Below are 14,369 nucleotides of genomic sequence, written 5' to 3'. Positions count from 1 at the left end.
AATCACAGACTAGAATCACAGACCAGAATCACAGACTAGGATCACAGACCAGGATCACAGACCAGGATCAAAGACTAGAATCACAGACCAGGATCACAAACTAGGATCACAGACTAGAATCACAGACTAGAATCACAGACTAGAATCACAGACCAGGATCACAGACCAGAATCACAGACCAGGATCACAAACTAGGATCACAGACCAGAATCACAGACCAGGATCACAAACTAGGATCACAGACTAGAATCACAGACCAGAATCACAGACTAGGATCACAGACCAGGATCACAGACCAGGATCACAGACCAGAATCACAGACCAGGATCACAAACTAGGATCACAGACCAGGATCACAGACCAGGATCACAGACCAGAATCACAGACCAGGATCACAAACTAGGATCACAGACCAGGATCACAGACCAGGATCACAGACCAGGATCACAGACCAGGATCACAAACTAGGATCACAGACCAGGATCACAGACCAGGATCCCAGACCAGGATCACAGACCAGGATCCCAGACCAGGATCCCAGACCAGGATCCCAGACCAGGATCCCAGACCAGGATCCCAGACTAGGATCCCAGACTAGGATCCAGACTGTCCCTGCTGTAATCTGAGTGTTAGTAACTTCAGAGCTGACAGTCAGGGGGGTATAACCGGGCATAATCGGACTAAATAAAGGAGTTAGCTCAGAAATAACCCGATAATCAGACTCTGTCTGACCGGACTAAAGCGCTGATAGAAGGTTAAACTAAACCGGAAGTGTAAAAGTGTTGTTTTTACCTGCAGCTGTCTCGGAGCTCTGTGACCTTCTTCTTCTTCTCTGCTCTGCTCACAGACAGCTGCGCACTCTGCCCCCTGCTGGTCTGCCGCCGTAATGACGTCACACCCATAAAATAAACCAGAATAAAAGAAATAAAATCAGGTTTGGTTAATCTGAGGACGGAGCATCTGAGACAGGAGAAGGAAAACCAGTGAAGATTTACGGGAAAAGGAGGAGAATTCATGGATTTAATCTCATAAATGTAGAAACGTGAAGAAACTGTCATCATCAGATCTTCAGTGATGAATTATGGGAAAAAAACACCAAGCACTGATATGATCATTTTCTGATTAAAAAAGTCTAAATGATCAGTTTAAAGGTTGAAAATCTGAGATAGAAAGTCAAACCTAAAAGATCAAAAGGTCAAAATCATGAAATTAAAAGTCAAAAAAGTCTTTAAAGGGCAAATAAATGAAATAAATTCAAAATCACGAAGTTTAAAGAGTTCAAATATGAGATAGAATTTAAAAAATACGTTAAAACTTCAAAATATGAGATTAAAAAAGTCAAAATCATGAGTTTTAAAGGCCAAAATATAAGATGAAATTGGAAATCATGAGTTATAAAGGTAAAAATTTAAGAATACATTTAAATTCACAAGTTTAAAAGAGAAAATATGACTTAAAATTTAAAACTGTGAGCCTATGAAGTCAAAATACGACATAAAAAGTCATAATTATAGTAATATAGATAGTATATAAGATAGACAGTAATAATTCTTTCTGCTCTTTATTTTTTCACATTTTTATAACTTCCTGATTTTTGAAATCATGAAGGTGAAGTTTACTCTGTTATACTGGAGAAATCTGCAGACCTCAGGCTGGTGGGCCAGTTCTAGCTCTGCTGTTTCAGCAGCAGCTCAAAGGGTCTTTGAGTATGTGTATTACTGCTGCGCAGGGGTCAGGGGTCAGGGGTCAGGTGGGAGAAGGAGCTGTCTGTGGCTACAGATAGGGGAACATGGGATACCGTCTGGTCTTTACTAAGAAACCAGAGCGATACAAGTTAAACTACGTAGATGACATAAATCCAGCGGCAGTGTGACGTTGATGTGGGAACATCAGCTCATTGTTGGTGGTCTTGTCACAAACTTCAGAGATGTTGGGTTGAAATTCTGAGTGAAATGGAGGGAAATGAACCCCATGGGTCTGATCTGGGTCCTCCAGGTAAACATGTGAAAACAGCCGCTGCCTAAAGACTGCAGAGCATCCTAACGTTTGCAGAATGTTCTTCTGCAGTGGGTCAGCGACCCTTCTGTCTGTGGTTGGTGCAAAATAATGTTTGAACTAATCCTGCTGGAATATCTGACCAACGATAGACGGGATTATGTAGACCAGGTCTAGAGTGTGCCGTCCATTTCTGGACTACATCAGACCGGACCTTTCCTCACCCTAGCTGTGACTCCTGTGCACTGAACTCTGACCTTCTGTCTGTCTTTGGTTTTTATGCCTGATTTTCATTTCTCATGTAGGAGCTGTTGTGTTTGTCTAGTTGTGAAGACGCTGTTTGTTCTGTTGAATGAAAAACAAAAATTGCAATAAAAACAATGAAAAACCTTCTCCAGGTCTTCTGTAGTCTCTGAATAAAAGCCATAATAACACGTTCAAAATGCAGATTAAAGTTCATATTCAACTATCAGAGATACTTCTAGAAAAGTCTCTCCACGGCCAGAGTATGTGCTTCACTGTTGCACCGAGCAAAAAGAACAGCTGACGCCAATATCGTTCTTAAATTTCTGCATGAAATGCTTTACGGGGTAAATTTGATGAAATGTTTTAAAAGACATTTCCTTACCTTTGTTAGTGATCATATATTCGTGTGGTAACAGCCAAACCTTTGACCAGGGTATACTGAGGTCAAATTTAGCCCGGTAGGTGGTGATCTAAGGTTTGGTTCATAAAAAGGTCCTGAATGGCTCTGTTGTTGTTTCTGACTGTGCCACAGAGTTTACAGCAGAGACAGTACGCCGCTGAAAGGAGCCTGAACAAGTTTACAGTCAACTACCTGATCAAAGTCTTTCACTGTAACCAGGAAATCAAACTTGTGTGTAAACTCCCTGCTGAGCCCAGCAGCTGAGCTGAGCTCTCTTTCAGACCAGTCTCTGAGGAGAGGCTGTGGGGTAAGTCTCTGCTGTTAACATAGAGGATACTTCTGAGGGGAGAAGCTGTGTTTGTGCATTATTTTCCACTCCTGTTTATGGAACTGTGACGGTCTTAGAGGACTTTTATTAACCTGGTAAAAACCAACACCAACAGAGAAGGAAGTCCACCAGTTTGCTTAAATACAAATTTAGGGATAAAGTTCCATAAAAATGAATCATTTAAAAAAAAAACCTCTTAACCAAGTAATCTTAAATACGTGGTGTAGTGATCAAAGTCCCAAAAACCAGGCCAGGCAGATTTCAGGATGTAATGTTAGAAATGAAATGCTGTTAAACCGAACAAACTTTGAAATCCAAAGTGGATCCGGATCTGCTGTGGAGTCCTTCCAGTGGTTAGCGCGGGAGGACTACAGCTCCCATCATGCCGTTCGGCTCCACACGCGTGCAGAGGCTGTGTCGTGGCTCGCAGCATCATGTCTGTGTTTATGGATCTAAATGTGACCTACTCGGCCGATAGGATCCGGATGAAGAGCCTGATAGAGACCGCAGCCCACCGTGAGTCCGGCAGAGTCCGCTAGAAGTGGATTAGGATTAAATTAACCCAAAGTCAGCTTATTTACCGGAGTTCTGTTCATGTAGCATGGATGCTAACTCTGCTAGCACCGAGACTTCGCGGTGATATCCTGGTGTTCTTTATTAATAAAGCCATTCTACTAACTTCTACGCATGCTCAGACTGTCCACAGCGGTCTGGTTAAACCAGGTTAAGCCCTCAGTTTAAAGTGTCCCAACTTTTATGGTAAAATAACAGAATGTGTATAATGGTTGTAGAATACTGCTTTATTTAAGACATTTAAACCAATCTCCGCCCATTAATCTCAGAATTAACGGAATTTTTCTCCTTAAATATTAAATAAAAGTCAAAAAAGAGAAATCACGACAAAATAATCACGTCCTGTTACTTCATACGCCTTTAATATTTAAATATAAAGATAATGACAGAGTCTGAGTCAGCTGTACAACATCAACATGGACTTCAAAATAAAACTTCCTGTTTGTAAAACAATAAGGTGTAAATAAAACAACAGTTCTACACTGTGAACAGGACCAGGTCTGGTCTAACTAAGGAACTCTGATGTTTACGTGGTTTCTTCTGCTTCCTCCAGTCGGGTACTCCACCATCGCCGTCAACTACACCTACGAGCTGACGGTCAAGAAGACCAAGGTGAGCGTCCTCACCTGCCGTGCTGCGTTCAGGGCTGTGGGAGAAAAAACTATCATAGAGTGAGAACCTTGAAAGCAAAAACACAACTGAAAATATAAAATCATTTTATTATTGGAGGGAAAACGACAACCAGCCTCAGTTTCTGTCAATAATCCATCCTGTCACAGTAACAACCAATCACATTCATCCATACGGCTCAATGAAGAACCACACCTACACGCAGACCCCCTCTAAAGGGGGACGGTCTAGACCATAGTCTCCAACCAGACTGATGATGAGACCAGGATCAGGGACAGACTGATGATAGACCAGGATCAGGGACAGACTGATGATAGACTAGGATCAGGGACAGACTGATGATAGACCAGGATCAGGGACAGACTGATGATAGACCAGGATCAGGGACAGACTGATGATAGACCAGGATCAGGGACAGACTGATGATAGACTAGGATCAGGGACAGACTGATGATAGACCAGGATCAGGGACAGACTGATGATGACACCAGGATCAGGGACCAGACTGATGATGAGACCAGGATCAGGGACAGACTGATGATGAGACCAGGATCAGGGACAGACTGATGATGACACCAGGATCAGGGACCAGACTGATGATGAGACCAGGATCAGGGACAGACTGATGATGAGACCAGGATCAGGGACAGACTGATGATGAGACCAGGATCAGGGACAGACTGGTGATAGACCAGGATCAGGACCAGACTGATGATAGACCAGGATCAGGGACAGACTGATGATAGACCAGGATCAGGGACAGACTGATGATAGACCAGGATCAGGGACAGACTGATGATAGACCAGGATCAGGGACAGACTGATGATAGACCAGGATCAGGGACAGACTGATGATAGACTAGGATCAGGGACAGACTGATGATAGACCAGGATCAGGGACAGAGTGATGATGAGCTCAGGATCAGGGACAGACTGATGATGAGACCAGGATCAGGGACAGACTGATGATGACACCAGGATCAGGGACCAGACTGATGATGAGACCAGGATCAGGGACAGACTGATGATGAGACCAGGATCAGGGACAGACTGATGATGAGACCAGGATCAGGGACAGACTGGTGATAGACCAGGATCAGGACCAGACTGATGATAGACCAGGATCAGGGACAGACTGATGATGAGACCAGGATCAGGGACAGACTGATGATAGACCAGGATCAGGGACAGACTGATGATGAGACCAGGATCAGGGACAGACTGATGATAGACCAGGATCAGGGACAGACTGATGATGAGACCAGGATCAGGGACAGAGTGATGATGAGACCAGGATCAGGGACAGACTGATGATAGACCAGGATCAGGGACAGACTGATGATAGACCAGGATCAGGACCAGACTGATGATAGACCAGGATCAGGGACAGACTGATGATAGACCAGGATCAGGGACAGACTGATGATAGACCAGGATCAGGACCAGACTGATGATGAGACCAGGATCAGGGACAGACTGATGATAGACCAGGATCAGGGACAGACTGATGGTGAGACCAGGATCAGGACCAGACTGATGATAGACCAGGATCAGGGACAGACTGATGATAGACCAGGATCAGGGACAGACTGATGATGAGACCAGGATCAGGGACAGACTGATGATGAGACCAGGATCAGGGACAGAGTGATGATGAGACCAGGATCAGGGACAGACTGATGATGAGACCAGGATCAGGGACAGACCAGGATCAGGGACCAGACTGATGATAGACCAGGATCAGGACCAGACTGATGATAGACCAGGATCAGGACCAGACTGATGATAGACCAGGATCAGGACCACACTGATGATAGACCAGGATCAGGGACAGAAACATGACAATGACCGTGTGTTAATGCGTCTTTTATTTTGAAACTCTTTTTCTCAGGAGGTTCCTGTCCCAACGCCGATCAAAGATCTGATCGATCAGCTGCCCATCGTACAGGTATGATGAAGATGATGATGATGAAGATGTTTGTCCATTCGGAGTGTAAACCTCTCCCTCTCTCCCTCTCTCTCTCTCTCTCTGTCAGGGTCGCTCTCGGCCAATCAGAGTGCTGAACAGACTGACGGTGGTGATGTCAGAGGCCGGACACTTTGTAAGCATCTTCCTCCGTCCCTCAGAGACGGTGTGATAAGTAACTCCTACCAAAAACACAAAACATTCCATCCTTGCCTTTGAACGTGGTGTTCCCAGCACGGCCTACTGTCTGTGAAAACAGAATGAAATAAGGACCCAACATCCCCAGCTTCATGAACATTCCTTCCCCCACCTTTGAAGATGATGTCATCCTTTACAGCTCATAAAAATGCTTTTGCCAGTCTACCCCCAGTCAAACCAGTACCCCCGGCAGTCATCACAGTCTAACCAGTACCCCCAGCTGTCATTCCAGTCTAACCAGTACCCCCAGCAGTCATCACAGTCTAACCAGTACCCCCAGCTGTCATTCCAGTCTAACCAGTACCCCCAGCAGTCATCACAGTCTAACCAGTACCCCCAGCTGTCATTCCAGTCTAACCAGTACCCCCAGCTGTTATTCCAGTCTAACCAGTACCCCCAGCTGTCATTCCAGTCTAACCAGTACCCCCAGCTGTTATTCCAGTCTAACCAGTACCCCCAGCTGTCATTCCAGTCTAACCAGTACCCCCAGCTGTCATCCCAGTCTAACCAGTACCCCCAGCTGTCATTCTAGTCTAACCAGTACCCCCAGCAGTCATCACAGTCTAACCAGTACCCCCAGCTGTCATTCCAGTCTAACCAGTACCCCCAGCTGTCATTCCAGTCTAACCAGTACCCCCAGCAGTCATCACAGTCTAACCAGTACCCCCAGCTGTCATTCCAGTCTAACCAGTACCCCCAGCTGTCATTCCAGTCTAACCAGTACCCCCAGCTGTCATTCCAGTCTAACCAGTACCCCCAGCTGTCATTCCAGTCTAACCAGTACCCCCAGCTGTCATTCCAGTCTAACCAGTACCCCCAGCTGTCATTCCAGTCTAACCAGTACCTCCAGCTGTCATTCCAGTCTAACCAGTACCCCCAGCTGTCATTCCAGTCTAACCAGTACCCCCAGCTGTCATTCCAGTCTAACCAGTACCCCCAGCAGTCATCACAGTCTAACCAGTACCCCCAGCTGTCATTCCAGTCTAACCAGTACCCCCAGCTGTCATTCCAGTCTAACCAGTACCCCCAGCTGTCATTCCAGTCCAACCAGTACCCCCAGCTGTCATTCCAGTCTAACCAGTACCCCCAGCAGTCATTCCAGTCTAACCAGTACCCCCAGCTGTCATCACAGTCTAACCAGTACCCCCAGCTGTTATTCCAGTCTAACCAGTACCCCCAGCTGTCATTCCAGTCTAACCAGTACCCCCAGCTGTCATTCCAGTCTAACCAGTACATCATCTCTCTGTCATTCCAGTCTAACCAGTACCCCAGCTGTCATTCCAGTCCAACCAGTACCCCAGCTGTTATTCCAGTCTAACCAGTACCCCAGCTGCCATTCCAGTCTAACCAGTACCCCAGCTGTCATTCCAGTCTAACCAGTACCCCCAGCTGTCATTCCAGTCTAACCAGTACCACCAGCTGTTATTCCAGTCTAACCAGTACCCCAGCTGTCATTCCAGTCCAACCAGTACCCCAGCTGTTATTCCAGTCTAACCAGTACCCCAGCTGTTATTCCAGTCTAACCAGTACCCCAGCTGTTATTCCAGTCTAACCAGTACCCCAGCTGTCATCCCAGTCTAACCAGTACCCCAGCTGTCATTCTAGTCTAACCAGTACCCCAGCAGTCATCACAGTCTAACCAGTACCCCAGCTGTCATTCCAGTCTAACCAGTACCCCCAGCTGTCATTCCAGTCTAACCAGTACCCCCAGCTGTCATCACAGTCTAACCAGTACCCCCAGCTGTCATTCCAGTCTAACCAGTCCTTCATCTATCATTCCAGTCTAAGCAGTCCTTGATCTCTCTATCATTCCAGTCTAACCAGTACATCATCTGTCTGTCATTCCAGTCTAACCAGTCCTTCATCTCTCTGTCATTCCAGTCTAACCAGTCCTTCATCTGTCTGTCATTCCAGTCTAACCAGTCCTTCATCTGTCTGTCATTCCAGTCTAACCAGTCCTTGATCTCTCTATCATTCCAGTCTAACCAGTCCTTCATCTGTCTGTCATTCCAGTCTAACCAGTACCCCCAGCAGTCATCACAGTCTAACCAGTACCCCCAGCTGTCATTCCAGTCTAACCAGTACCCCCAGCTGTCATTCCAGTCTAACCAGTACCCCCAGCTGTCATTCCAGTCCAACCAGTACCCCCAGCTGTCATTCCAGTCTAACCAGTACCCCCAGCAGTCATTCCAGTCTAACCAGTACCCCCAGCTGTCATCACAGTCTAACCAGTACCCCCAGCTGTTATTCCAGTCTAACCAGTACCCCCAGCTGTCATTCCAGTCTAACCAGTACCCCCAGCTGTCATTCCAGTCTAACCAGTACCCCCAGCTGTTATTCCAGTCTAACCAGTACCCCCAGCTGTCATTCCAGTCCAACCAGTACCCCCAGCTGTTATTCCAGTCTAACCAGTACCCCCAGCTGTCATTCCAGTCTAACCAGTACCCCCAGCTGTCATTCCAGTCTAACCAGTACCCCCAGCTGTCATTCCAGTCTAACCAGTACCACCAGCTGTTATTCCAGTCTAACCAGTACCCCCAGCTGTCATTCCAGTCCAACCAGTACCCCCAGCTGTTATTCCAGTCTAACCAGTACCCCCAGCTGTTATTCCAGTCTAACCAGTACCCCCAGCTGTTATTCCAGTCTAACCAGTACCCCCAGCTGTCATCCCAGTCTAACCAGTACCCCCTTTCCTGTCCCAGTAGTAGACCAGTGGTCCTTACAGCCTGTTTCTAACAGTGGAGGAGAAAAGCTGTTAAAGATGTGTGAAGTTCTGACGTCCCTGCAGGGAAAACTCACTGCTATGGAGTTAAAAATGATCAGATTTATGTATTTAATAAATGAAAGCAAGTAAATAACAGATGCTGATGCTGTCTGTATTTTCTGTCTGTCTGTATTTCTGTCTGTCTGTATTTCTGTCTGTCTGTATTTCTGTCTGTCTGTCTGTATTTCTGTCTGTCTATATTTCTGTCTGTCTGTATTTCTGTCTGTCTATATTTCTGTCTGTCTGTATTTCTGTCTGTCTATATTTCTGTCTGTCTGTATTTCTGTCTGTATTTCTGTCTGTCTGTATTTCTGTCTGTATTTCTGTCTATTTCTGTCTGTCTGTATTTCTGTCTGTATTTCTGTCTGTATTTCTGTCTGTCTGTATTTCTGTCTGTATTTCTGTCTGTCTGTCTGTCTGTATTTCTGTCTGTCTGTATTTCTGTCTGTATTTCTGTCTGTATTTCTGTCTGTCTGTATTTCTGTCTGTATTTCTGTCTGTCTGTATTTCTGTCTGTATTTCTGTCTGTCTGTATTTCTGTCTGTCTGTATTTCTGTCTGTATTTCTGTCTGTCTGTATTTCTGTCTGTCTGTATTTCTGTCTGTCTGTATTTCTGTCTGTATTTCTGTCTGTCTGTATTTCTGTCTGTATTTCTGTCTGTATTTCTGTCTGTATTTCTGTCTGTCTGTATTTCTGTCTGTATTTCTGTCTGTCTGTATTTCTGTCTGTATTTCTGTCTGTCTGTATTTCTGTCTGTATTTCTGTCTGTCTGTATTTCTGTCTGTATTTCTGTCTGTCTGTATTTCTGTCTGTCTGTATTTCTGTCTGTATTTCTGTCTGTATTTCTGTCTGTCTGTATTTCTGTCTGTATTTCTGTCTGTCTGTATTTCTGTCTGTATTTCTGTCTGTCTTTCTGTCTGTTTGTTCAGAGGAAAGGAGCGTCTGAGTTCAGTGCCTTCGACCTGCTGGCCGTTCAGCCGACCACAGAGAAACTTTTTCATGTGAGTCTCTGAGAGTTTGAATCATCAGAAGGTTTCATTCTGGTTTTTAAAGTAGATCTAAAAACGCCGCTGTCGTGTTTGTGCGTTCAGGCGGCGTGCTGTAACCTGGACGTAGACATCGTCTGCATCGTGGTGACAGAGAGACTCCCCTTCATCTTCAAGAGAAGCCCTGTCAACGTGGTCAGACACTTCACCATCGTTGTTTATCAGTATTGACCCTACGCTGACCTGAGGTCATCATGATTGGTTATTGATTATTGATGTCTGTGTGTGGAGGCGGTGGAGCGGGGCATCGTGTTCGAGGTCCAGTACTCTGCAGCCATCAGAGACTCCACCAGGAGGCGCTACACCATCGCTAACGCCATTGCTCTGGTGGATACGTGTAAGGGAAAGGTGAGAGCTTTCTGTCCCTGCATGCTTACTGTAGCTGCTGATATGGAGTCATTATTGTTACAAAACTCTAGAGCTCATTTTCTGAGGTCCTGACTTCTCCATTCTGAGCTATACTCATCATTCAGATATCATTCTGTTCAGCTCTTTTAGGACATGATGGCTGTGACTTTTCTCATTCCTAACTTTTATCATTTTAAAAATATTTCACTTTTACTGCTAAATTATTCCCATTCAAATGAATAGGACTTTTCTGAAAATTTGCTCCTTCTTTAACTCCTCATAACTTCAGCTCACTTCCACACACAGACTTCATTTTTGCTTTAAAACGTAGACAAACCCTTCAGCTATTTAGGACTGATTCACATTATTGATATCTTCTATAGATTTCTTATAACCGCTGATCAACCTTTATGAAGATTTTGGCTCTCTCACAGGTTTACAGTGGAGTAGATGGAGAGGCTTAGAGTGATGACATCACCACTAGAGTGGGCCAGAGCTCAGGATTCTGAAGCAAAACTTCCCGAACAAACTAGTCTCCAGAAAAAAATATTTACTCCAGAGAAATAATTTAAACAGCAAAACATAGCCACACATCTCCTCTTGCTCACAAAAAAAGATTTGAGGTCAGAAGGATCAACGGTTTTAGCACAGTCAGTTCAAAGCGTGATCGACATCCCTTCAGCTCCCATCTGCGGCAATACTATCTTTGAACGCAGATCCCTGAGTGCGAGCTTTCAGAACTCGCACTTGAACCATGATTTTCACTTCCCACACATAAAAAATATATCACCTGGTTCAGCAACTTCTGCTGATTCTCACGACACCTTTGGTTTTCTGCTAGGTTTCACAAGTAAAGCTTAAATTGACTTTGAGTGCATGTTCTGGCCACTCAACTCAGTTTTCTGAGCTGTTTTTAACAGAAAATTTCACAGGAGTGACAAAATTCTGAATGGCTCTCTTTTACATTTTTCTTTTTTTTTTTTTTTTTTTTACATTTTTCACTAATCAGGTTTTGCCCTCTAAAGCTTTTATGCAATTTTCAACCATTTTTATGCCTTTTAGCTATTTATGCTATTTATATGCTAGTAGCTATTTTTAGAGATTTTTTAAGATAAAATTTTCAGCTATTCATCTATTTTTTGCTATTCGTAGGGATTTTTCTGTGCTATTTTCAGCAGGTCTTCCACAGTTCAGCTCTCAGCATCCCCACACAATTTCAGGGGAAATTGGATTTTTTCTAGTTTTTATTCAAACCTGCCTCAGTGCGCGACACTACCTGCTGTTTCCTATTGGCTGGTCCATCCTCTACCTGTTTCCTATTGGCTGGTCCATCCTCTACCTGTTTCCTATTGGCTGGTCCATCCTCTCCCTGCTTCCTATTGGCTGGTCCATCCTCTCCCTGCTTCCTATTGGCTGGTCCATCCTCTACCTGTTTCCTATTGGCTGGTCCATCCTCTCCCTGTTTACTATTCGCTGGTTCTAGAACCAGCCAATAGGAAACATGTTTGTGACTTTTGTGACAATAATGCCTCCATACTCGGTGATGTGATGTTCTATGATGTCAGAGGGGGCGGAGCCTGCAGGTAACTCCTGTCTGTGTTTCAGAACGTGATCCTGTCGAGTTCAGCGGAGACGGTCAGTGATCAATCTTCTATGGATCAGTGATTGATCAGTAACAGCAGTCATTAAGGCTGTCTACTGATCGATGATCTCATAATCAATAACTGTGTTTGTGTGCTCAGGCGCTGGAGCTCAGAGGACCGTACGACATCACTAACCTGTATCCTTTAACCGCAACTGAACACTGAAAAGAGGCTGTCCCGCTGTGGCTCAGGAGGTGGAGTCGGGGGTTCGATCCCCAGTCACACGTCGATGTGTGGGAACGACACGTAGCCCCCGTCTGCTGCAGCGATGTGTCCGTGGGTATGGGTGGGAAAAACAGGATTAGCTAAGACTGATGTCCAGGTCTCCATAGCAACCTCCACCATCAGCGTGTGTGTGTGTGTGAGTAGGAAGGTGTGACCTCTGGTGTAAAAGAGCGATGCGAGCTCAGCTGGTGGCTCCTCCTCTCTCAGATACAGCTGGTTTCTGCTCTGTGATTGGCTGTTTGGAGATTTGGGGTTAATGAGGAGATGAAGGGGTGTACCTAATGAAGTGGTCGGTACGTATGCACGGCTGTTTTTGTTTTTCCTGATGCGGATCATCAGAGGGCTGCTGTTCGGTCTGTCAGACGGAGATGCCAAAGAAGCCGTTTCCTCCACGTGCCGATCGGTGGTTCTCCATGGAGGTAAACGTGAAACACACTCATGTTCTCTGACTGAAGGAAGCCCACAGACACCTGTGTCTCATACAGAACAGGAAATCTCTGATATCTGAGCTTAGAAACTCAGCGCTCCTGAGGTCAGACCTCACTAACCTCCCTACAGGTGACTGAATCAGTGTTTAGTGGAGGTGTGCCATGAGCTTTTCAAAATAAAAGCATTACATACAAATGAAGGGAGTTCCTACAAAGAAAGCTAAGGTGGGCTTTTACTTTGAAAAGCTCCATACTAGTGTCAGACTGTCTACATACACCAGTGTACTTAAACAGGATGTTGTTACAAAGATGTTGTTTTTATTTGTTTGCTTTTGTCAGAATCGAGGAAGACGGCCTTTGGGATCGTTTACACCATGAAGCGCTGCAGTGAGACTCCTGACCAGCAGGAGGCGCCACCTGAAAAAGGTAAGGAACCTCCAGTGCCTTTAAAATCCTGCCAATGATCAGAAATATGTCTGAGAGCACTGATGTGTTTATTCTGATACTAACACCATCTGTTTTACCTGAACAGGTGACGCTCCACCTGCAAAGAAATCCAAACAGGTGACTGAGTGAGGGGGAGGAGCCTCAGTGTTGACGTTTACGTTGTTGTTGTTTACTTTATGTTGTTTAGAAAGCAAAAATGTAAATTAAGATTTATAAAGTGTTTTTTTTTTATAAATAAGAAATAAAACTCAGATGTCAGAGCTGTTCTTTATCAAATCTTTATTTAAAATCACACTGTGGTAAAAATGCTGAGTTTTATTTGGTCAGCTACAAAGCAGGAAGTGATGTCATCAAAAATAGCTTTCATACATTCTGTTAGTTTTTTACAAATTGTTCCAAAAAAATAAAAATCTGCTTCATAAAAATATAAATCTACAAGCTTCCATTTTTTTTGTTCCTCTTTAGTAAATGCCACCTTAAAAAAACGTCATGACTCTAACATACCACCTTAAAACTACGTCATGACTACATTACCACCTTAAAGCCTGTGTTCAGAGCTGGCAGCGTTCATCTACGACACCGCTATGATCCCGATACTCCACTACACCCGAGTTTAAGAGGGCTGTACGAGTCTAGACCAGGGCGTCCCAGCCTTTTTGTCCTTAGGGGCCCCCGCTCTTATCTAAGGAACGCTCCGGCCTCCAGGAGCCACCAGGAAAACCTGAACCTCAGTTTTAATCGTCACTGACAATCCCAACAACAGACGTCTGTAACCACGGTTACAGTTTCTCTAGTCTTTATTTAGTTTTTGCTTTAGGGTTCAGATTTCAGTTTAGCTTTTGTTCCTGCTGGTTTGTTCGAGGGCTTCCTCTTTAGGCTCCACTGATTGGAACGGCGTCCAGATAGACCAGGGTTAAACTCTCCTTTAACAGCACGGTTTAGTCGAACATCTCTGAAAACTAAGATCACACAGAGGATCTGTTCATTTCAAACTACAAGAACAATTAAGGGTTAAAAAGTCTTCAACTTTTGAGGAAATAGAATTCTTTACTTTTAACTTGTACTTTTCCTGTAGTGCACTGTCAGGATGGATTTACATTTCAAAATAAAAGCACTTTAACTTCCTGTTATG

The 14,369-nt window shown here is 44.7% G+C and overlaps 2 protein-coding genes across 3 annotated transcripts in view; one reads left to right on the top strand and one right to left on the bottom strand.

Annotated features, from left to right (window-relative positions):
- Window positions 1–875, bottom strand: part of nudt13 (nudix (nucleoside diphosphate linked moiety X)-type motif 13) — a 10,471-nt gene extending 9,596 nt beyond the window's left edge. The window contains exon 1 of one of the 2 annotated variants that reach the window (XM_041814890.1): window positions 793–875. The gene's annotated coding sequence lies outside the window, so the exon portion shown is untranslated. The remainder of the gene's footprint in view (window positions 1–792) is intronic. The other variant, XM_041814891.1, reaches the window with a different exon arrangement.
- A 2,481-nt stretch (window positions 876–3,356) lies between these two features.
- On the top strand, window positions 3,357–13,497 carry rpp30 (ribonuclease P/MRP 30 subunit). The gene is made up of 12 exons (XM_041815955.1): window positions 3,357–3,485; window positions 4,096–4,154; window positions 6,064–6,120; window positions 6,209–6,274; window positions 10,030–10,101; window positions 10,192–10,281; window positions 10,378–10,494; window positions 12,100–12,129; window positions 12,237–12,274; window positions 12,702–12,781; window positions 13,130–13,216; window positions 13,323–13,497. The coding sequence occupies exons 1-12, from the start codon at window positions 3,404–3,406 to the stop codon at window positions 13,364–13,366; spliced, it is 822 nt and encodes a 273-aa protein (XP_041671889.1). The 5' UTR covers window positions 3,357–3,403; the 3' UTR covers window positions 13,367–13,497.
- Window positions 13,498–14,369: the final 872 nt, after the last annotated feature.

Source organism: Cheilinus undulatus, linkage group 20 (genome assembly GCF_018320785.1).
Source record: "Cheilinus undulatus linkage group 20, ASM1832078v1, whole genome shotgun sequence".
Taxonomy (NCBI): Eukaryota; Metazoa; Chordata; class Actinopteri; order Labriformes; family Labridae; genus Cheilinus; species Cheilinus undulatus.
This window is presented reverse-complemented; position numbering and strand designations above follow the sequence as displayed.

What these genes read in the sequence shown, in the direction of transcription:
- rpp30 (XM_041815955.1), top strand. Translation starts at nt 3,404, where the DNA reads ATGTCTGTGTTTATGGATCTAAATGTGACCTACTCGGCCGATAGGATC. An exon ending in TGTCGAGTTCAGCGGAGACG is followed by an intron (nt 12,130 to 12,236) that starts GTCAGTGATCAA and finishes TTGTGTGCTCAG; the next exon opens with GCGCTGGAGCTCAGAGGACC. An exon ending in GGAGGCGCCACCTGAAAAAG is followed by an intron (nt 13,217 to 13,322) that starts GTAAGGAACCTC and finishes TTACCTGAACAG; the next exon opens with GTGACGCTCCACCTGCAAAG.